The sequence below is a fragment of the Erithacus rubecula genome (assembly GCF_903797595.1).
Source record: "Erithacus rubecula genome assembly, chromosome: 15".
Lineage (NCBI taxonomy): Eukaryota > Metazoa > Chordata > Aves > Passeriformes > Muscicapidae > Erithacus > Erithacus rubecula.
This window is the reverse complement of record NC_136667.1, coordinates 18,831,395-18,855,122: the sequence shown is the minus strand read 5'-3', so window position 1 is coordinate 18,855,122 and position 23,728 is coordinate 18,831,395. Positions and strand designations below refer to the sequence as shown.

Below are 23,728 nucleotides of genomic sequence, written 5' to 3'. Positions count from 1 at the left end.
AGGGAAGCTGGGCACAGCTCTGCCAGGGCAGGCAGAGCATCCTGACAGCCCAGAGTGACACTGGGGGGGAAATCAGGCCGGGGTTTTGGCTGGGGGGTTAGGCTGAGTTTAGGGTAAGTTTAGGCTGGCTTTTGGCTGGAGTTTGCCTGTATTTGGCTGGGTTTTCGCTGGGTTTGGCTGGGTGCTGCTCTGGCTCAGGCTGCCACCCACACTGCCATGCAGCTGCTGCTGGTGATGATGATAGTGGTGAGGATGATGATGGTGACACTGTGGCGGTGACACTGCTGCCTGTGGCACTGCTCAGTGCTACAGAACTGGCATGAGGGAGCCCATGGCCCTGCCAGACTGAATATATATCTATAAACAGAACACTGTTTATCTTTTAGAGGCAGGATTTTTCAGAGTCTTGCTGCCAAGCCTCTGAGCACCGCTGTGGTCAGTCCTGCAGTGACCCTGCAGTGACCTCTTCTCCCTCCAGCACCCCAGGGATCTGTCACTGCCCAGAAGTGAGCTTTGCCTGCCTGTGGATCGCAGCCCCAGCACTGTCAGGTGCTCCTGGAGGTGCCAAACCCCCGGGGAGGCTCTGCAATCCTCTGTGATCGTGAAAAACGCAAAATTCGGAACGCTTTGGGTTCTTTTCAGATCATTAAAGAACTTCCCTGTGTGTGCTGTACCTCTCATCCCCTCCGGCAGCCCGCGGGGAGGAGCAGGGATGGCAGGAGGGCAGGAGGAGATCACCTTTGTGCTTACCTGCTCCATCTGAGCAGAGCTTTGGAGGGATGGCAGGAGCACCCACAGCCCCTACAGTCTGCCAAATTACCTTGGCTGCCCCTCGGAGAGCTTTGGGGAGATGCGGTGCGCTGGAGCCGAGGGGGAATACTGGCGGTGGGAGGCTGAGCCGGGAGGGAATTGGTGCTTTTCTGTTTATAAATGTTCTTTATTTATTTCGAGATGACGCTCCTGCGGAGAGGCCTCCCCAAAGAGATGCTAATGGCTCTGAGTCACCTCGGGCGCGGGAGCGTTTTGTCATGAAAGGCTTTAAATGACCTGGAAAAGTGTCCGGCGAGCGCTGGGTCGCTGTCATCCCGCAGCACCCGGAGGAAAAGGGAAATGTGGTGTACGGAGCACTCCTGAGGGACTGGGGCAGGAAGAAGGAGTAAAAACCGCCCTGCTTTGAAAACGAGCCCTAATTGTGCCTTCTGTGGGATGGAGAGGAATCTGCAGGGAGAGCAGATCTCTGGCTGGCTGCAGAGGAGGCGTGGGGGTCCCTTTGGGACTCGGGGTCCCTTTGGGACATGGAGTCCCGTCCTGCAGTGCAGGAGCTCTCCCTGGGTTTGCTCGTGGCTCATTTGGAGCAGTGCTGGGCTGGGGCACGGTGCGAGCTCCATCTCCAAACCTCCTCTGCTGGGCCCCTCAGTGGGTGAACCCCACAGGGACAGACGTGTCCCCACCACCTGTCCTCGTGTGCCTGGAACGCAGGAATGATGAATCCCCTGGAATGGTGAACCAGAATAGTGAACCCTCAGGCTGAACCCTCACCAACCGCAGTTTCCCTCCTTTTAGATGATCAGTGTCTTAGAGCTGGCCCGGGAGCCCAGTTCTACCCAGTTCCACCACTCTGAGTGCCTCTTTCTGAGCACTAGTGGGGGATGGAGGGTGTAAAAAGTCCAAAATATCTGCTACCTGCTTTGTTTCTTCGCTGGGCATTAGCACTAATTATCCCCCCATTGTCTGCAGTTCCTGCAGGAAGCGTTGTTTATCCTTGCAGCCTCCCAGGAATGCAGCCCAAGGAGCTGTGCAGATATCTTTAACCTTGCACAGAGCAGCACAATGGCCCCTCCATTTCCCTGCTCGCTGGGAGCTGTGGGAAGTGTCTGGGGAGGTGGGAGAGGGACAGTGACAAGGACAGGGCTCAGGGCTGCCTGCACAGCACTGCCAGCGTGAGACCAGGCTCTGACAGGGGCTGGAGCTGCTGCATTGCTGCACCAAGCAGCAGAGAGGGGCTGGCAGGGCCAGTGTCCCCATGGGCTGGGGGCTGGCAGTGTCCCCATGGGCTAGAGGGGGCAGGGGCAGTGTCCCCTAGGGCTGGGGGTTGGCAGGGCCAGTGTTCCCATGGGGCTGGGGGCACATAGGGGTCCCTCTGAAGAGAGTGCAGCCTCCTGGCTCTGTCCTTCACTTCAGAGAAGCAGGGAGAGCAGTGGAAATTCTGTGGAGCAACCTTGCTTTAGCACCAAGCAAATGGGCTGGGGAAATAATTAAAGCTGGTATGGAAATGCTGTTTGAGTTTGATGGATTAAGGACAGCAGCAGTAGCTTTTATGGGGGATTCCAGCTGAACTGCAGCAGGCAGTGTTCTTTTTCTGGAATGGCAATAAAGTGAGTGGGGTGGGCAGCTGGGAGAGAGATCACTGGGATTTTCAGAAAGCCTCAGACAAATTTGTGGAGTTATTGCAGTGGGAGGAAAGACCAAGTTGTGTTTGGAGTGTTCAGGTGTGCTGGGAGGGAGGAGTGCAGGCAGTGATGTGGCCAAGGGGTGCTGTGTGCTGGCTGCAGCTTTGGGCTTCACATTTGGGATTGAATATGCATTGCTGATGAAAAAAAAAAAAAAAAACAAAAAAAACCCAGGAAAAAAATAGAAAAAAAAAAAAAGAAAAAGAAAAAGAAAATAAGAGGAAAAAATAGAAAAAAATAGGTGAGGGTGGGTGTGAATTGGCTGGGGGAGCCTGAGTGGCTCCCCTTCCCTGGGGTGCCTTCCTTGGGTCAGGAGCTGTGGCTGATGGTGATGAGGATGGTGATGCAGCTGGGGCTGTGCTCCCTCCAGGACCCCATTTGTCCATCCAGGGCAGGCTCAGGGGGGCTGGTGGGGAAGGCTGAGCTGGCAGGGGTGCAGGGTCATGGCCAGGGCTGGAAGGGGAGGGGGTCCTGTCCCTCTGGGGTGCAAAGGGTCCCTGCAGCCCCGGGGGCTGAGCTGGACTCCTCAGGAACGAGATGTGGCTGCTGCTCTGCACATGCTGTTCTCAACTCCCCTCCTCTCCAATCCCCTCTGAACTCATTTCCCCAGGACAACAAAAGCACAGAGACAACTTCTGCCCAGATTCTGTATCCTGCTGTCACCCAGCCAATTAAGGAAAGGGCTGCCATATTTTATTGCTTTTTTCCTTAATGCACGGGTGGAGCAGCATAGCTCTGCTAAAGCCTCATTCTTGGAAGGGGCTGAGCAATCTCCACTGCAGCTTTTTGGGGCGGAGGGGAAGGGGAAAAAAAGGAGGGGAAATAAATAATCACGGTTGGTGTAGAAAATGTCAACCTGCAGAATTAACATTTTTCTGAGCAGGTCTGGGGGTCCTGATGTGGGACTCTGAAGGCTGCCCAGGACTGGTGCTGGGGGAGGCCAGAGGGAGCTTTGTGTGGGCTTGGAAAACTTGGGTAAAAATAAGGCCTGTATGCTGCTCGAGGGGAAAGTGTGAATTATGGGCTGGCTGCTGTGGCCTCGGGTGATGGGTGATGTACACCATGGATTTTGGGCTGGCTGCTGTGGCCTCAGGTGCTGTACACCAGGTTGTTCCCCCCTCCCTTTCCTTCCTTCCTCCCTTGGTGTATCTCTGCATCTCTCTGATGCACCCTGAGCTTGAGGCAGTGATGAAATGCTTTGATATTGTGACAATAATCACAGAGCTGGGGGAACCTTTGTCTCTGAGGACCCTGGGTGTAACTTGCTGAGGGTCCCCTTGCCCCATCCCCACGCTCCTGCTGCTCAGGCACCCAGAATTTGGGAGGGCTGGGGTGGAGCAGAGGTCAGTGTGTCCCAGAGGAGCTGGCCCTGTGTCACCCTCAGCTCTGCCCTTCCCTGTCTCTTCTGCTTTGTTAGTCATTGATTTTTTTTCCCCCCATCCTCTCTTCTCCCTCCGTTTTGGGCAAAGCTCAGCTGAGCACAGCAGGATGTTTGGGTGGGTGTCCTGTGCTGCTGCTGCTCATTGTCACTGCAGCCAGCAGGGACAGGGAGGGCCACTGGCCCTGGGCACGAGTGACACTGTAAACAGTGTCAGTATTTTATAGCTTTCGTATTTGGGGAGTTAATGACTCTAAAGAAAGCAGATTTCAATCTAATCAGCTATTCCTTGTGCTGTGTCAGTCCTGGACATCAAAGAGAAGATCAAAGAGAGAGGCATGAAAGGCTCTGATGGCAGCAGGCTGCTTTGGAGCAGGGCTCCCTCCCTCCTCCGAGGGGCTCCTGTCCCAGCCTGAGGCTCCCCTCGACTCTGTCACAGGTGAAACTCTTGTCCCAGCAAGGAAAACACAATTCATGCACAAATGTCCCTCAGGAACAAAACCAGAGGCTGTTTGGGGTTTTGCACTGTTGGATGTGAGTGTGGGATGTTGCTCCATGGGGCTGCTGCCTCTGGCAGGGTGTTGGGGAGCCCCTCACACCAACCCTGATTTTTAAATTCTTTTCCCAGTCTTGGTCAGACTGTAAAACAAATCCTGTCCTTTCTGTTTTTTAATCATTGTGTTTGCTGTCTGGAGGGAGTCCATGGATGCTGAGGGTGCCCTGGGACCCCCATCCTGCCAGCCCTGGAGTCTGGGGAGCCTGGAGCTTCCTCCTGCTGCCTTCCCAAGGCTGCAGAAACCCTCCTTGGGCTGAGCTCAGGCACTGCTGGGAGCCCTCCTGCTCCTGCTGTTTGTATCCAGCCCTGGCTCTCTTGGGGAAAAGGAGAATAATGTTAAATGTGTGTGTGTGTGCAGTGCTGTGTTTGGGCAGCAAGAGCTGCTGCAGCACGAACCTGTCCAAATACCCAGTGGATTTAGTTTCTAATCCCCCTGAGCTGGTGCAGGGGAGAGCTCAGGATTTCCCCAGGCACTTACAAATCCCATTTCAGGCAGTGGGGAGATGGTGCAGTGGGGTAGGGGTGATGGAGCTGATGGGTTCAGTGAGTTGGGGTCCCAGTGTGGCACCTGAGCTATTTGCCATCTGTAGGGGCTGGCAGCACCAGACCCTCCCCTGCTGCTGGGTCATCCCTCTACACTTTGGTTACAGCCTTTTTTTGTGGAATTCCAGGCTGGTTTGGGTTGGAAGGACCTTAAAGCTCATCCAGTTCCAATCACTTGGAACAGGACACTTTCCTTAGACCAGGCTGCTCCAAGCCCTGTCCAGCCTGGCCTTGGGCACTCCAGGGATCCAGGGCAGCCCAGCTGCTCTGGGCACCTGTGCCACCCTGCCCACCTCCCAGGGAAGGGTTTTCCTCTTCTCTCCCTGTGCACCACCCCAGGGTGTTCCTGGAGCATCAAACAGAGCCTGCCTTGCTGGGGAGACCAGGATTGTCTGCACACAAGGAGGGAGAGGCTGGCTCTAGTTCTGGTCCCTGCTTGCTGCTGGGGACGTGCTAGGTGCTGGCAGAGCCCAGCAGCACTGGGTGCAGCTCCTGGGGCTCTGCAAATCCCAGCTGGGAGCAGCAGGTTGAGTTGCCTGCTGGGAGCTGTTTTCCAGCCTCGTGCGAGGGAAGGGAGCTAAAAATACAGCTTGTGTTGTTTGCCTGCAGCTGGAGCTGATTTAGGCATCCCTGGCTGCTGTGGGGAGCAGCACAGGACAGCCAGCAGTGGAACTCTGCCCACCAAAATTTCGCTGCTCTGCCCTCCCCACCCTGCTCCAAACAGCAGTGGCTAGGAGGAGCAGGGAGAGGATGGGATGTTAGGAGCTGCTGGGCTGCTCTGCTCAGAGTTTCCACAGCTTGATTTGCCTTTCCCCTTCACCAGGAGCAGCCTGCAGCTGCTGGAGGGGACGTTCAGGGGTTTGCTGTGCTCTGCTGCACGGGACTCTTGGTAGCACACACCAACACAAACATGAAATCATGGTTTTGTCTGCAGCCTTAGGGGCCAGGCCCTGCCCTGGCTGGGCTGGGAGTGTCACAGAAGCTGCTGCTGCTTCTCTCCCGTCCTGCCCTTGTGGCTCCTGTCCCGCTGTGACCCCAGGCTCGGGATGGCTCCAGGCTGTGCCTGGGGGCTGGAGGTGGCAGTGTCAGCCTGCAGAGGCTGCCAGGGTGTTGGGGTGACATGTCCAGCCCCCAGGGGAGCAGAGGAGCAGCCCAGCAGCACATCTGCTCCTCACCCCTCTGCTCTGTGTCCCTGCAGGCTCCTCAGCCCCTCACCCCTCTGCTTTCCATCCCTGCAGGCTCCTCAGGCCCATCCCCGGCTCTCCTGGCAGGATCAGGGCGGTGCTCGCTGAAGATGGACACGCTGGAGTCGGAGCTGACCTGCCCAATCTGCCTGGAGCTCTTTGAGGACCCGCTGCTGCTGCCGTGCGCCCACAGCCTGTGCTTCAGCTGCGCCCACCGCATCCTGCTGTCCAGCTGCTCCGGGGACGGCCTGGAGGCCGCGCCCACCTTCCAGTGCCCTACGTGCCGCCATGCCATCCCCCTCAGCCCGCGCGGCCTGGAGGGGCTGCGCCGCAATGTGACCCTGCAGAACATCATCGACCGCTTCCAGAAGGCGTCGCTGAGCGGGCCCGGCTCCCCGAGCGAGGCCCGGCGGCCCGCAGGCCGCGCCATGTCGGGGGGCGAGCGGCTCCCCGAGCGCGTGCCCTGCCAGTTCTGCGAGCAGGAGCCGCCCCGCGACGCCGTCAAGACCTGCGTCACCTGCGAGGTGTCCTACTGCGACCGCTGCCTGCGCGCCACTCACCCCAACAAGAAACCCTTCACCAGCCACCGGCTGCTGGAGCCAGTGCCCGACGCGCAGCTGCGCGGCCTGGCCTGCCTGGAGCATGAGGGCGAGCGGGTCAGCATGTACTGCCTCAGCGACGAGCAGCTCATCTGTGCCTTATGCAAGCTGGTGGGCCGCCACCGCGAGCACCAGGTGGCCTCGCTCAGCGAGCGCTTCGACAAGCTCAAGGTGAGGGGGCCACGGGGCTCTGGGGATCAGTGTGGGAGAACCACAGGGCTCCGGGGATGGGTGTGGGATCAGGGAGCCATGGGACTCTAGGGATCAGGATAGGGGAGCCACAGGGGTCTGGGGTGGGAGGTGGGAGCCACAGGGGTCTGAAGATCAGTGTGGGGTGGGAGATGGGCTGCAGGGGATCACCAGTGCTGAAACAGAGCAGTCAGTCCTGGTCCAGAGCTGGGGCTGATGGCATCAGTGCTGATCTGGGAGCTGAGATTGCAGGCAATCAGCACTGATACAGAGCACTCAGTCCTGGGCTGGATCTGGGGCTGCAGGGAGTCAGTGTGGTGTGAGAGTTGGGGCTGCGGGGAGTCATCAGTTCTGAAACAGAGCAGTCAGTCCTGATCCAGGGCTGGGGCTGCAGGGAATCAGTGTGGGGTGGGAGATGGGCTGCAGGCAATCATCAGTGCTGATCTGGGAGAGCTGAGATTGCAGGGAAACAGTGCTGATCCTGAGATGGGTCTGCAAGGACCCAGTCCTGAACCAGAGCACTCAGTGCTGATCCAGAGCACTGTGCTGATCTGAGAGCTGAGATTGCAGGGAATCAGTCCTGATGTGAGAGCTGTGGCTGCAGGAAATCAATGCTGATCTGGAGCTGAGATTGCAGGGAATCAATCCTGATCCAGAGCACTCAGTGCTTATTTGGGAGCTGAGATTGCAGGGAATCACCCTGATTTGAGAGCTGAGATTACAGGGAATCAGTGCTGATGTGAGAGCTGAGATTACAGGGAATCACCCTGATTTGGGAGCTGAGATTACAGGGAATCACCCTGATTTGGGAGCTGGAATTGCAGGAAATCATCCTGATTTGGGGGCTGAGGCTGCAGGGAATCAGTGCTGATGTGAGAGCTGCAGGGAATGTGGTCTGAACCCGCGTGGATGGTGTTTGACCTGTGTGAAGTTTGAAATCCCTCTCTGCCCCCCGTGCATTCTGAATGAGCCTGCAAATACTTCTCCTTCCTTTTATTGAATGGAAGGAACCTGCAGCAGGTGCCAGCTGAGGTGACACTGCTGGGCCGTGGCTGTGGCAGCAGTCATGTTCCCATTAGAGCCCTGCTCACGCCTGTCTCAGCTGCCGCTTCCTCTGGCCTTTCTCCCTTCATGTTCCAGGCTCACTCTGCCCCAGAAGTGCTTTTCTGGGATCTTTGACCTGTTCATGTTTAGAACAAAACCCTCTCTCTGCTCTCATGTATTTTGAGGGCAGGAAGAATACTTCAGTGCTCCAGCAAAAGCACAGAACACTTGCAGACCAGATTATTTTTTTTTCCTCCTTGTTTTTAAACAAGCTGGTGCCTGGAAGGAAATCTTCCTAGATGTCAAGTTTCCTGGGCTGGGTCCCACCTCCCCAGCTCCAAACTCTGCTGGAGCTGCTGTGAGCTGCCCAGTGCTGGGACTGAACACCCTGATGGCACCAGGAGAGGATGGGAGCTCCTGGCTGTTTGTTCCTTCTGTTCCAGCCATCAGGTTTGGCTTTGGGTTAGTGCTCTGCCTGCCCAGCTCCCATCTCCTCATCCTTACCTAGGCTTCCCCGCTGTGCAGAGCTGTGCCAGCAGCCCTGTCCCTGCTCCAGGACATTCTTTTTCCATGAGGAAATGTCTCAATTAGCAAATTGGAAACCTTCGAAAGCAGTGACCATGTGTGTTTGCGTGCAATAAAACCTGGGCAGAGAAATGGAAACCCTGGAATATTCCTGCCTGCTCCAGCCAGGAAGATCCATCTGAGGAGGCCTTGCAGGTTGCCAGAATGCTTCTTTTCCCTTTTCAGTAAGTCTGAGGTGATTCTGGCCATGGAGGGCAGGACCAGTGTTTGCTTTCGCCTCTTGTGCCATCTCCTTGCATGGTCTCAGTCCCAGCTCCGACCACCCTGTGCTGCCTGGCAGGGATGAAAATCCTTTCAAGTACCTGAAATGCTTGAATTCCTTCAGTCTGAGGGTTCCAGTGCCTGCCATGGGCCCAGGGCAGGGCTCTGTCCCTCTGTCCCCTCCTCTGGGGCTGCTCCAGAGCCCACAGTGCTCACAGGCAGCAGCAGTCAGCAGATGCACTTAATCCCTGGCTTTGATCCCGCATCTTGAGCAGGCTGGGAACGCCTTTCAAGTTAGATTTTTTTTGATGGAAAATTGGGTTTTTGAAGTGACTAACTTCCTGTTGTCAGAAGGGCTGTGCTTTCCACAGAAATCTTTGGTGGGGAACTTTTTTTTGTCTCTTTAGAAGAGCTGAGTGCCTGGAACTGGACTGGTGTGTGTAAGTGAGAAACCTCCTCCCAGTGCTCCCCTTTCTCCTGAGCTGGTTTTACATCTGAAGCCTCCAGCAGCCTGGTTCCCTGTGGATGCTGTGCAGTGATCCATGCACTCTGTATTGCACACCTCCAGATGTTTCAAGAGCCATCTTTAATCCCTTTAGTGCGTGTGATGGGTTTATTTTGTGCAGCTCTGTTTGTTTATGTCATGAATGACAATTCCAGCATGAGCAGTGCTCTGGTTTGAGAGGGAGCACACAGGTGCCAGGCAGGATGGGGCAGAGTGCTGGACTGTGCCCAGGAGCTCTGAGCAGCTGGGGTGGCAGGGTGCATGTGCTGGCACTCTGTTTTTCCCCTGGGCAGGTTCATGCCCAGGGTTTCCAGCTGCAGCTGTGGCTCTGTCCCCAGTGCAGCAGGCACTGCTGACACTCTGCTGGGAGCAGCCTGGGCACATCTGCCTGTCCCTGCCCCTTGTCCCTCTCTCTGGGCTCAGCAGGGTGCAGCTGCTGAGCACAGCCCATGGCAGAAGTCATCTGCTGGCTCAGCTCACCGGCTGCAAGTCGACATTAAAGGTGAAATTAAAACTGTGTGTAGATTAAGAGCAAAACTATTGGCCTGACCTAGATACAGCCAGGGCCCAGGACAGCAGTGCTTTATCTGCCAAGTGAGATCTCAGCCAATTATAAATTCAGACTGCTGGAAAGTTGTAATTAGCATGCTGTGTGCAGTGCTGGGTCCTGGCAGGGCTGGGGCTGTGCTGGGGGTGCAACAGGAGCAGCTCTGGGTACAGAGCTCAGCAGCTCCTCCCTCCATCCCTCCATCCTTCCCTCCATGCATCCCTGGCTGCTGGAAGGAGTGTTTGAGGAGAGGATTCTGCATTAATTATTGGCTGCTGTCAGAGCTCTGTGAGCTCTGCTCCCTGTAAAGAGCCAGGGAAGGGGCAGCTCAGAGGAGGTTTTTCCTTTGCTGCTGCTAAGCTGCTGCAGATTGGCAGGCTGGAAATACACCAAAGGAAGAGAAGAGTGGTGTTTGTACCATTCCCATCCTCTCTGCTGCAGAGGGAGCCAGGTGGGATCCCAGCCTGTCACCTCCCATGGGAGGGAGAGCAGGCTCAGCAGAGCCTCCTGTGCTGCAGAGTGCAGAGCTGGCAGCCATCCCAGGGCTTTTGGGACAGTGCTGGGGTGAGCAGAGCCCTCAGCCCCAGTCCCAGTGGGGTTTGCTCCCCTGGGAGCTGTGGGTGCATCCCAGCAGTGCAGGGTGAGCCAGGCTGCTGCTGCCTGTGGTTGCTGCCCTGCCACGGGCTCTCAGCAGCTCTGCTGCCTGTGACTGTTTTTCACACCAGGAGGAGTCAGCTGAGGACAAGGGCTGCAGTTGTGGCTGCTGAGCCTCCCACACAGCAGATGGTGGCTGTTCCAGCAGGAGCAGCTCGGTGCTCAGTCCCTGAGCCAGGGATGCTCTGGCTGCTCTGTTTGCAGCAGGGAGGAGGGGGTGCAGCCTCAGCAGGGTGGGCAGGGGGGCTCTGGGGTCCCCCAGCTCAGCCAGGGGCTGCTGCCCAGCTCTGGGTGTTTTGAGGGTTTTTAGTTGGGTACCCAGTGACCTCCCTGAGCAGGGGACTGTGACACACTCCAGGGTCCCCATCGTGTCCCTCAGTGCCCCAGCACCCAGAACAGCATCCTCATCCCTGCTCAGACATTGATTGTTTTGGGGGCACAGGGGCCAGGAGCCAGCACTGAGCACTGGCATCTTTGATAATTTGCTTTGCTTCCCAGAAATCTTATGTTTAGGAAGGGTTTTCCTTTTTTTTCCTTAGTAATAACTAAGCTATTATGGATATTGAGACAGCAGAGCTGCAGCACTGCTTTGATTGGATTATTCTCTCACTTTTTCCAAACCTACATTCACATCCAAGACAATTTCAATGTTGCTGTCTCAAGAGCAGCTTGAGCTGGGAAATGAAAGCACGGAACTGAAAATCCCAGTATTTGGGATGGGGCTGGAGGATCCATCCTAGTCTTTGTGTCCTGGGAGGTGGCAGGGCTGGAGTCTGGGCTCTCTGGGGACAAGGAAGCTTTGCAGTGGGGTTCTTGTTAGATGGCAGCTTCTGGATCCAAGTGCCTGTGTTTGTGCTTACCTGTGTGCAGGTGTGGTTACCTGTCTGTTGTCCTGCCTTGAGCAGTCCCTCCTGCCCTAAGGGGCTGTGCAGGGTGTGAGTCCATCCCTCCCCAGCAGTGGCTGCATTTTGCTGCATTTTCTCTTTTATTTGGGTTTTTCCTATTTCTGCTCTGGGCATCCTCATTTAGGGGAAATAAGATCTAGTTTTGCTTTAAAAATATGCACAGCCAGCAGTTTTGGAGGGCACAGCCCTGCCTGAAGGCTGGGCAGCAGCACTGGGGGGAGTGGGCTGAGCCTGCCTGGCACAGGGGGCACAGGGGGCATGGGGCTGGGTGCTCTTGCAGCCCCTGCAGGGTGGGAAGTGGAGGAGCAGCAGTGCTGTGCCTCTCCCTGGCATTCCCCCATTCCCAAAACAACCAGCAGCTCTGCTGAGATTGCTGCTCCTGCCCTGAGGATTGCTGCTCCTGCCCCGAGTTGTTCCATATTCAGGATATATTGCACTTGGGCACAGTGAATATTCAGGAGTGGCAATGAGCTGATGCTGCTGGCTGGGCTCTGGGGGGACTCTGCCTCTCCTCAGGCTCTGCTCATGGTTCCTGCTCTGAGCCTCCCTGGAAAACAGCTCCCAGGCACATCCAGGGGCTCTGAGTGCTTTGGCTTGCAGTTGAGTGTCAGATGAATTTCTCAGCAGGCCCCAGACCTTGCTCTGTGATACTGAATATTGCTATTATAATCACATTAGTCTGTGAAACATATGACAGGTGTAATTAAGTGATTTTACCTTGACAGCTGACGTGGTTTTTTTTAAAAAAGCACAATTTTGAATATCCAGTTGAAGCAGTTGGATGTGCCTTTTTGTAGAAATCAATATGCAGTGGCAGCACACTTGCTGATAAATCCTCCTATGTCAGGGGTGGGGATGGATCTGGGGGACCCTGGGAAAGAGCAGTGGGGTTCCTTACCTGCTTTAGGCTGGTCCCACAGAGTCCCAGCTTCTGCTCTGTGCTCTCAGGCTCTAGGGAAGCCCTCCCTTGCTGTGGGGCTGGGCACAGATAGACAGACAGATAGACTGCTCCCCGTGGCTCCTGTGACCTTGCACTTGACCCCAAAGGTCTTTTCCACCCCAGAGTATTCTGTGACCAGCCCACCTGGTTTGATCCAACAGGCAGGTCAGTGATGAACAAAGCAGAGGCTTGTCCCCAAATTCCTGAGATGAGCGAGTTCCTGCAGCTCTGGTGCTGTTTGGGAGCCCATGGCTGGGAGGGCACATCTGGAGCAGCTGGGCAGCCCTGTCCTGCACATCTGGAGCAGCTGGAGGGCCCTGTCCTGCAGGTGTCCTGCCCTGGGTGCTGCAGGGCTGGGTGCTCACAGTGCCTGTGGCCCTTGGGCAGGGATCATGTCCTTGGCTCTGCTGGGAGGAGCAGGGATAGTTTCAGCCATCCCAGTCTCTGTGCCATGGACTGGGCATTTCCTGCTCCTTGCCTTTATCTGCTGGGTTTGGAGAGGATTTTGCTCTGATGGGAGCATGCCCAGCAGCGGTCCTGGTTGGGAATCAGACCATAAATCCAGATTCCTCCCTCGTTTGCCCAGAGGGGCTTTGGGAGCCAGACAGAGAGCACGCAGGGGCTGTCTTTGTTTGTTTTTGTGATGCTGGTGACTGAAAACAAGAGAGCCTGATGGATGAAGCTCTGTGTCCTGGCTGGAGCCTGCTGCTCGTGCTGGGCTGATCCATAAAAATCACTAAAATGGAAAACATGGAAAAACAGCCCCTTCTTTGGCCTCTGAGGAAGGAGCCATGTCCTGCTGAGCTCCCCCAGCTCTGTGTCCAAGTGCTCAGGGGTAGTGGAGCTGCAGCCTGACAAAACCCAAACCTCCTGAAGTGTGTTCGTGAGGCTTCATCCCAGAACAGCTCGCCCTGAGTGTTTCCATGCTGCTCAGAACAGTGTTTTTCCTGGAGAATGGTGTGTGGAACCATTTTTTGTTAAGGCTGGGTGGAGCACTGTGGGTTTATTGGGTGTTCCTGGTGGCATCTGCAGGCAGGAGCTGGGCCAGGGGCTTGGGGAGCCTGAGCCCGTGGTGGAGTGAGGGATGCTGCTGTTTCAGGAGACTGATGGCTGGGTTAAGGGCAGGAGAGCCCCAGCTTCCCTTCAGCCTCATCTGCTTCAGCAGCAGTGGCTTTGTTAGCAAAGACTCCTGACAGAGTCCCAGGAGGTGGGAGGATCCTGGAGAGGGTGTGGGGGAGCAGCTGGGGCAGGGGTTAGCAATGTGATTTGGGAATGCTGCTTGCAGCAGGAGCTGCTGCTCTGTGTGCAGTGTGCCAAGCCAGGCCAGAGCAGGAGATCGGTGCTTGAGAAGGGGATGCAGTGGCACAGAGCACTTCCCTTGGGAATTCCCTCTCATTTCATTTCCCTTGGGAATTCCCTCTCATTTCATTCCCTTTGGGAATTCCCTCTCATTTCATTTCTCTTTGGGAATTCCCTCTCATTTCATTTCCCTTGGGAACTCTCTCTCATTTCATTTCCCTTGGGAATTCCCTCTCATTTCATTTCCCTTGGGAATTCCCTCTCATTTCATTTCCCTTGGGAATTCCCTCTCATTTCATTTTCCTTGGGAATTCCCTCTCATTTCATTCCCTTTGGGATTTCCCTCTCATTTCATTTCTCTTTGGGAATTCCCTCTCATTATTTCCGTTGGGAATTCCCTCTCATTACTTCCCCTGCGAATTCCCTCTCCCTTCAGAGGTGGCCAGCCTTGCTGGGCTGGCTGGTGCCAGTTCTGGACCCAGTTCTGGGCTCAGGCAGGAATTTGTTCTCTGTGTTTGGGTGATGCTCCCTCTGGAGACAAAGGCTGTTCTTCATTTCATGTTTTTCCCTGTGTTTCCCCTTCCCTGGGCTCAGCTCACCCCACAGCACATCCCCACAACTCTGCCTGTGCTTTGGGGGTGGCCAGGACCTGCAGTTTGGGGTTCCTCCTGTATTCCTCCTCCTCACCATCTCTGAGCCCTGCTGCCCTCAGGTGCAGCATGGTTGTTACACCCTGGAAAAACAGAAATTCTTGTCTTCAGCTCATTTTTATCTATTTTCCTGATGGAATGAGAGGGAAATTTCTTGTTTCCCTTCCCACACAGTGGTAATGTGGCCACTGGGAAAAAATGTGTATTAAAGTTCAGCCTGGGAAGAGGGTGGAGGAGGGAGGTGCCAGGGGGGCTCGGGGCTGCATCCCCATCAGGGACCCCCCTTGGGAAGCCCAGGGCTGGATCTGCTCAGCCCCTTCCTCTCCACCATCCCCTGCTCAACCCCAGCATTCCTGTTTCATCGAGATGAATTTCACAGTGTTCCTTGTCAGTCCCAGCAGGAAATATGTTCAGGACCAGTTGGGAAACAGAAGGGGGGAAAAAAAAAATCTACCAGAAGGTTTTTTTTTCACTGCTTTGATCTGCATTTATTTATTTATTTATTTATTTATTAGCAGAAAGAGCACAACTCGTCTCCCACAATCTGTTTGCTGCTTGCTGGGTATTAGAGAATGAGACCAGCTGGGCTGGTAAAAAAAAACCTTAGAAAAGAATAATCCCAAAGCCACATTAGCAATTAAACATGTCACTCCCTGAACTCTGGAGTTTAATCCATTTTCTTCCTGCTTTTTCTCTTCATTTTTGGTTTTTTTTGTTATTTGTTTTGGTTTTGGGATTTTTTTTTTGTTTGTTTGTTTTGGGGTTTTTTGTTTGTGTGTTGTTTTTTGGGGGTTTGGGGGGTTTTTTTGGGTTTTTTGTGTTTTTTGGTTTGTTTTGGTGGTTTTATTTTTTGGGGGGTTTTGTTTTTTGGGGTTTTTGGTTTTTGGGTTATTTGGGGGTTTTTTGTGGGTTTTTTTGTGTTCTTTTTTTGTTTGGTTGGTTTTTGGCTTGGTTTGGTTTTTTGGGGTTTTTTTTGGGTTTTTTTCTGATTCTCTCCTGCTTTGCTCCTGGGTTCTGCTGGGCTGTGCTAGATGGGGGCTGTGCCTCAGGCTGATGCTGAGTTATGTTTTATTCTCCTCAGGGTTAATTAACACAGTGCATGAGTGACTCCTGGGAGATGGGGGTGTGGGGTGAGCACTGGGGTCAGAGTTTGGGACACTGAGTCACTGCATTATGGCCTTGTGGAGGCTGGAAAACACCTTTGGGTTCATCTAGGCCAGCCTTGTTCATCACTCCCCAAGCTCTGTGCTTCTGGCAGCAGAGTGGGCAAAGCCCCTGGGGGCACTGAGAGAGACCTGGGTGATGGGGAAGCACACTGTCAGCAGAATGAACCCAAAACACCAGGGGTTGGTGTCCAAACAGGAGGCAGAGGAGTCCTTTTGCTTTATTCCAGTAAAGGGAGAGGCCATGGGGCATCCCCTGGGGTCTCTCAGATTTTTGATGGACTCAGCCTCCTTTTATCCCAATTTCCCATCCACATTTCCCTCTCTCTTTCCCCATTGCTGAGGTACCTGAGAGGCACAAACACCTGACACCTGAGATTCCCCTCCAATGTACAACCCTCCCTTTGCATTTTTTATTCTTACAGAATTCATGGTTTTTCCCCATTGCTTCTCTCATCTTCCAATACCCAATTTCATTTAACAGCAAACCTACAGTTTGTTTGTAAAGGCAAAGATGTTTTCCCATTAATCAGTCAGTGGCGTCCATCCTATTCTTTTGGGTTTTTTTATCTCTCAGTGCTGGTTTTATCTACCAGCGGATCTAGAGCTTGTTTGTAAAGACAAATCCAACATTGCTCCCAGTCCCCATCCCATCACATCCCCAGTCCCACAGAGGCAGGAGGGGCTGTTCCAGCCCCCCAGGATGGGGTTCCCGTGGGGTTCCCATGCTCCCACCCCAGCTGGCATTGAGCAGGGGGCAGCCCTGGCACTGAGCCCTTCCCTGCTGGGAATGACACAGAGGGAGCAGGGAGAACCCAGAGAATGGGCAGAAATCACCATGACACTCTGGGGTGATTTACATCCCAGTCATGCCCAGTGCATCCTTCAGGCTGAGCTTGGTGCAGCCTGGGGGAAGCCAAGGGATCCCACACGCCTCCAGTGTGATTTAGTGCTCAAAAGCTGCACTTTAACTGCTGTAAAACACCACTGTGAAAAAACAGAAATGAAATTCTGAGGGGGCTGCTCAGAGCCCAGGCCTCTGGTGGGAGCTGTGCAGCCCTGCCAGCACATAAATCCCTGGTGTCAGAGGGAACAAAACCTTCCCAAGGCAAAGGCAGCCTCAGAGACAGATGAGGGGGCTGATGGGGGGAGAAAGGGAAGAAAAGCAGATTAGATCAGGGTTCAGTGGGTGACCCTCAGGGCTGGGATCTGCCAGGAGGATCAGCCTGGGAGGGTTACTGACCCTGCTCAGGGCTGAGAGAGCCTTTTGAGATGAGGGATGAGCAGGAGAGGGGCAGCAGGAGCAAGCAGGGAGCAGCATTCCTGCAGGATTCCTGCCTCAGTACCTCATTGTAATAACTCAGCATCTGCTGCAGAGGATGGCCCAGGTGTCCTGCCTGGTGCAGCTGAGCTTGGTGCCCAAGGGTACCAAGAGGAGAGGCTGTGATTTTCCTGGATTGGGAACTCCTGTTGTTCCTGAATTCCTGCTGTTCACACAATTTCTATCTTGGGCAGAACTCCTGTTATTCTCTCCATGTGCAGAATTCCTGTTTTTCCTTCCATGAGCAGAATTCCTGTTTTTCTCTCCATGTGCAGAATTCCTGGTATGTGTGCTATGCTGAGACTTTGGAGAGGAGCTCAAATGTTGACTCAAATCCACTCCAAAGGCCTGGAGAAAAAAAAAAACACCAAAGCAAAGCCACAAGGTGTTTGTTTATCCTCTGGAACTCTTGGGATTTTCCAGGCAGCCCCATGACTCCCTGGGGCTCTGACTCACTGGGATGGAATGGAATCCACCCCAGATGGATAGGGGGGTGCACTGGGCAGCAGGGGTGGACAGGGGGCTCAGGGGCTGCTGCTTCCCCTCAGAGCCCCTGTCCTGCTGCTGCACCAGTGCTGGAGGCTCCAGCCTGAGACAGGGCTCTCCAGGGAAACAAACAGCTGGATTCTTCTGGGATCCCCCAGGGAAACAGCTGGATGCTCTTGGTCCACCCTGGAAGCCTTGTGCATGGTCTGCATGTGTGAGGAGGGGGTGACAGTGGCCCTGCCCCCATGGCACCCCCTCAAGGGTGGCCCTTGGCTCCTGCCCACAATGCTGCAGGCTCCCCTTTCCTGGCTGTGTCACAGAGCAGATCTGCTTCCTTCCCAGTGCCCAGGAGAGAAGGAAACCTTGCCTTGTACCAGAAATGGATGGGATTTTTCCTGGAGCAGTGAGCTCTGCACTGTCCTGGGTGCAGCTTTAGCCAGGTTTGGAGCAGCTGGAGCAGCTTTTGGCACCAGCACTTACCCAGGGCTCCCTCCCCTGTGTGCTCCTAGATGTTGTAACTTTTGGAGAAGCCTGCCTTGGGCTGGGCTTGGCTCCTGCTCTCATTCCTGAAGGTGGGCAGCAGCCTGGAAGGGGCAGGGAGCTCTGGGGTGCTCATGTGGTGGTTCTAGGGGTGAGGAGGGCAGCAGGGCTGGCTGGAGGCAGGGCTGGGGTCTGGCCTGCCCTGGGGCTCCTTGGGGCTCCTGCCAGCAGCAGTGGCTGTGCCCAGCCCCAGGGCAGCACTGCAGCAGGGCTGTTGGCTCTAGGAGGGAAAACCTGCCCTGGCATCTCCCCATTGCCCTAAGACATTGGAGTGACTCATCCCAGGATGGGCTGGGTGAGCTAGGGCTGGGAGTTGGGATGGGCTGGAGGAGCCCTGGGCTGGGGGCTCAGCCCATCAGAGTCACCCTGGCCAGGCAGCGGGAGCTGCCCTGGCTTGGCTGGGCCAGGATCTGCACTGTGGCAGCCACAGAGCCACTCAGTGCTGGGACTCTGGGATCAAAGGCTTTGGAAGGGCAGGGTCGCCTCCACATCTCTGCAATGTCCCCTCCAGCACCCCGTGTATGCAGGGGCAAAAGGGCTCCCCAGGCAGCACCCAGGCTCTGCCCACAGGAGAAACTCCAAAAATGCTGTTTGTGCCATGGCTTGGTGATGGTTTCAGTGACTTTTTGGTGGTTTAGGCATTTTGTTTACTCTTCCAGAAGCAGAAGAGCAGAGGGATAGAGGCAGAAGGGCTGGGACTCTCTGCTTGCGTGGGCACAAGGGGTTAAAGCCTTCTCCAGGTTGGTGCATTCCCCCCAAGGCTCAGTTTGTACCAGTGCCTCTATCTCAGCATCTGCAAACAGGTCTGAACAGTCTCACCTGCCTGCACATGAGCACACATCAGCCAGAGCCAGAGCCAGGGCTGTGCCCACACCATGCCGCACAATGCCAGCCTGGGCACTGCTCCCTGCCCAGGTGTGTGCAGGGAGCCTGGAGCAGCCAGGTGTGGGGCATTAAGGGAAAGTTGCAGGTTGTGTCCTTCAGCCTGGCTGTTCCCTTGTCAATGCAAAGCAGATCAGGCTGCCAAGGCTGTGTGGGGACATGGCCACGATTGTCCTGGCTGTCCTTGGGGTGACATCGGGGTCAGGTGCTGCCAGGTGCCACCAGGAGCCTCTGGGAGCCCCCAGCTCTCTCTGACAGCCCCGGTGCCCAAGTGCTGCTGGAAATGCAAGGTTTGCAGATGCCTTCCACCACTGACACTGATGTTTGGTGACAATTAATCCTGCTATTTCTATCAGTGTAATTAGCAAGTTATTAACGCACTGGAGGCATCAGTGGGAATGAGGTGTGTGTTTAACACGTGCTGTCAGTGCTGTTCCTGCAGGGTGGTTCTCCGTGGCATCTCCCCCCATTGTTTGTGTGTGCTGCTCTAATTGCTGCAATCCTCATTAACACTGTCCCCACGTGCCCAGGCTCTCGGGGGCACTGCCACCAAGGGATGTTTCTCTGGGAGATCCTCCCCATTTTGGGGCTCTGCCTTGGGGGGAGGGAATCCCTGGAAGGTCCTGCCCCCCAAAATAGAGCTGTGAGATGAGTGTCACCGCTCTGGGGATGGGTGTCACAGCCCCCATGTGGTGTCACAGCCCTGAAATGAGTGCAGGCAGGGTGGTTTCCTTCCCTTTGGGTTTCTCACTGAGCTTTTCCTATTGGATGGTCCCTCCCCAGCATTGGGCGTTGTCACCCACCACAGCCTCTTCCTCCTCTTCCTCCTCATCCCTCATCCCTCCCCTTCCAGTACTGTGTGATCTCAGGCTCTGCCTGCCCCCAGCTCCCAGGTGCTGGGTTAATTGATGATCAATACCCAATAATCAATACTCAGTAATATCCAGGGCCAGGGGCTGACATGGCAGAGGAGCACGAGGAGGGTGAGGCACCAGAGCAGCCACAGGCTGGGCCTGAGCCGTTTGCAGACATCATTTATGCTTTTATTACCAATTAATATTTCAGATTAAAGCCATGTTCTGCAGTGTAACATTTTAGATTAAACTGTTCTGCAGTGATTTGGATCAGTAAAGCTGGGTCCTGTCATCTCACAGCACCAGTCAGGCTTGGTGTCACCCTGTCACTTGTCACTGACCCCTGGTGCTGGGTCTGGCTGATATCTGCAGAATTCTCCTGCCATAATTTACAATTCAGGAGCTTTAGCCTCACTCCCCAGCTAATTTTGTATTTGTTATTCAAGCCATTTCTCCCTGGTGTGAATTCTGCTTCGCAGCCACTTTGTGTTTCCCATTCAGTTTGGGAGCAGGCAGATCTCAGTCCTGACTGCAGGATAGTGAGGGAGTGGGGAGCAGGTACCTCCTTCAGGATCTTTCCTTACTTTCTGCTTGAATTTTGCTAATTTGGTTTGGGAGTGAGATAGGAGTTGAATGAAGTGATTAGGAAATCTTTGATAAACCCGTTATCTGGTGAAAATCTCAAAGCAGCTTTTTGATGTTGAATGGAGGCAGCTGTTCTTTGGGAACATGAATGTTCCATGAGTTTCTCTGCAGCCTTGAGCTCCCCGCTCTGTGCATTCCCTTTGAATTGCATCTTCATTGCTGCCACAGACACTCTCTTCATGGAGTGTGGGTCAGAATTTGCACCAGTGCTCCCCAGATCCCAGATTTCCTTCAGCAGCCTCAGGTGGGTGTTGGTGTCTGGGATGCTCTGGGTGTTGGGGGGCTGTGGGAGCCCAGCCATGCCCCGAGCCAGGTGCCACAGCTGCCTCATGATATCAACAGTACTGTGCTGTTAGAGCAGCTGCCCCAGGAGCTCCTTGGCACACTCCTGCTGCCCTGGGCCACATCCTGGTGACATCTGTGTGCCCCAGGAGCAGCCAGAGGACAGGGATCCTGCCCGTGCTGGGAGTTGGCAGCACATCCTGAGCCCCAAGGCTTGGCTGTGCATCCTCAGTGATCCCAGACATCCCCTGCCCTGTCCAGGTGAGGCTCGGTACCCTGCTGCACCCAGGAGCTGCTTCTGATGCTTTGGACTGCAGGGAGTGGGTTTGGATTGGTTTGGCCTGGAGCCTGTGTGCCTGCACATGGGGCTGTGGGTGCACATGGGATTTGTGTGGTGCCCAGGAGGATCAGGGCAGGGATTCACCTCTGTTATTGGAAATTATTCCAGATGAGCAGGGCAGTGAGGAAAGCCCTGGAGCTGTCACTCTGCAGTTCTGGCTGCCTTCCCATGAGGATAAATGCAGAAATCTGTCTGGGGAGAGGCAGAGCCAGGGGACACCCTCTGTGCCACCGTGCCAGGCTGAGTCTCTGGGTCTCTCACCCCCTGCATTCCCTCCCCAGGGCTCTCCCAGCTCCTCCAGGTCCTGCCAGCCCACACCCACAGGTTCACACTGAAGGAGATCTGAGGCTCTCCCAAACCCCTGGGGGCTTGGAGCCCCCCAGCCTCAGGTGTGTGTGACCATGGGGAGCTGCTGTGCTCCAGTAGGACACCATTATTTATTTATAATTCCTGAAATTGTCTTGAGCCTGCAACCCTGATGCCTTCTTCAAACAGAGAAGTCCATGCTTAGTTCAAGTGGTTGGTTGGTGTTTGCAGGAAAAGGAAAATCAGGTTGTTGCTCATTGTGCCCATAAGTGAACAAACATGAGCAGTGGTACTTGCAGGTCATGGCTGGGTGATTGCTCTCCTCTGGCTGGTGGAAATGGGTTTATTTGGCATCTGTTCCTGGCAGGTGAAGGGGTGGGAATGGGTTTATTTGGCATCTGCTCCCTGGGAGGGGTTGGCCCTGTGGATGGGTGCATTCAGCCCTGGTGACCCAGTCCCTTCTCCCCACAGAGCACAGTGACTCCTGCTCAAGGCCTTTCTATCTCTTCCTCTCACTTGTGCCCCCAGTTGTGGAGAAATCACCTATTTGCATTTCAGGACCGAAGGTGGAGGTTTGGGGAAATGACAGGCATTTTATAAAGCAATTAAAACCCAACCCCTGTAATTGCTGTAATTTATATACACCTACAAAATAACCAGCTGGTGTGATGCAGGCATCCAACGCATGTATTTGTGCACATCAGACAGATGGAAACACTCCATGTGTGCTCTGCTGGGGTGCAGGGGGTGGGCAGCAGGGTCTGGGGTCCCTGAGGGGTAGGGGGAACCATGGCTGGCACCAGGACAGCCCCTCAGCAGTGCCACAGAGGAGTGTGTGAGGGGCTGTGCTGGGGAAGGGGTTTGTGTGTGTTTGTGGTGGCAGCACTGTTGGAGAATGGGCACTGATGGGGGGTGGGCACGTGTGCTTCAGAGCTGCCCCCCACCCTGCCCTCAGCTCACCAGGGAAGATGAAAGCAGATTGGGGAGAGTTCAAAGCTGCAGCCTCGGTGCAGCCACGCTGCTGAGGAGGGAGGTAATTAGCAAGTGAAATGCTGGTTGCTGTAGTGAAATGATATTTATTATGTTGGGCTGTGAGCAGAGGGGGTGGCAGCAGCTGCCTTTCCCATTATCCCTCCCCTCTGCATGGCCAAGGCTCCTGGGTTTGATTCCTGGGTTTATTCCATTTCTTCTTTTCTCTTGCTCCTGCCTCACTTGCCCTTGGCCAGCAATTTCCAGGCTTGCAAACAAGCTGGGAGTATTTTTAGGAGGCAGTGGTTTTTCAGGAATGAGTGCTCTGCCTGTGCCTGTGATTCAAGTTTTCCTGGCTCAGTAGCCCCCAATTACCCATCTGTGCAGAGAGGGGCTGTGTTTATGGGGCTGCTGCAGTCAGATGAAAGCCCCAGACTGCACTTCTACCTGCAGATAAATGAACCACCTCAGGGATCCTCTTCCAGCTCTGGAGTTTAAAATATTCATGGGATATCATTTCCTGACAAGCAGTGCAACAGGTGGGGAGTGCTTTGTTCTGAAGCATTCCTGTCAGAGAACGTGGGTTTGGCAGGGCTGTGTCTGTGACACTGGTGACACCCTCAAACTGAGGTGGGCATCCCCTCAAACGGGGTCTTCTGCATCCCCTCCTCCTCCCAGAGCAGCCTGTGTGCCCCAAGGCAGACTCAGGCATCCCAGTGCAGTGGGGCCATGATGTGCTGGCCATGAGCTGGTCCAGATCTGGGCTGCACAGCCCTGCTGCACTGCTCAGGGTCCCCTGGCCCACCCCAGGTGCCCTGGCTATCTCAGGTGAGCAGAGGGCAGCGTGGCACTGCAGCCCAGTGCAGCTGAGCTCTCCCTGCTGTGCCCTGGCAGCTCCAGCTGAAGGGCTTGGCAGAGGAGACTTCCCTGCCCTGTGGCTCTTGTTCATCTCCCTCACCCTGTGCAGAACAATTTTGGCGGTGAAAGTAGAATTTGCTCTTGAAGGAGTGGCAGAGGGCAGCCACCCACACTGTGCTGTGACACCCCAGGGTCACTGCAGTCCTGGGCTCAGTGTCCCCAGGCACAGCCCTGGGCTGGCACAGCTGGGAGCTGCCCCAAACCTACCCAGAGTCACTGTAGTGTCCCTCCCTGGGGCAGTGCTGGGTGCCACAGGTCCCAGGGCAGGGACTGAGGACACTGCAGCTTTGCTAATCCTGTGTTTTCCCTCTTCCTCCCATTCCTGGGCCTGCAGCAAACCTTGGAGACAAATCTCACCAACCTGGTGAAACGCAACAGCGAGCTGGAGAACCAGATGGCCAAGCTGATCCAGATCTGCCAGCAGGTGGAGGTGGGTGAGGGCTGGGGGCAAGGGATGCATGGATCAGCCCAGAGCCCTTTCCTGAGGTTTGGGGAGAGGGGATGAGTGGGGTGGGTGGTCACAGGCAGGGGTGCTGCAGTGGGATGCAGGGGTGCTGCAGTGGGTGCAGAGTTGCTGCAGTGACTGCAGGGATGCTGCAGTGGGATGCAGGGGTGCTGCAGTGGGTGCAGAGGTGCTGCAGTGGATGCGGGGGTGCTGCAGGGGCGATGCAGTGGATGCAGGGGTGCTGTAGCAAGTTGCAGAGGTGCTGCAGTGGATGCAGAGGTGCTGCAGTGGGATGCAGGGGTGCTGTAGCAGGTTGCAGAGGTGCTACAGTGGATGCAGGGGTGCTGC

At 55.1% G+C, this 23,728-nt stretch overlaps 1 protein-coding gene across 1 annotated transcript in view; it reads left to right on the top strand.

Annotated features, from left to right (window-relative positions):
• Window positions 1-23,728, top strand: part of LOC306808494 (putative E3 ubiquitin-protein ligase MID2) — a gene marked incomplete at its 3' end in the record, with an annotated part of 41,523 nt that overhangs the window by 4,629 nt on the left and 13,166 nt on the right. Inside the window, 2 exon segments of the mRNA XM_079319135.1 lie at window positions 6,199-6,881; window positions 23,270-23,365. Coding sequence (XP_079175261.1) covers window positions 6,222-6,881; window positions 23,270-23,365 — 756 coding nt within the window. The 5' untranslated portion in view covers window positions 6,199-6,221.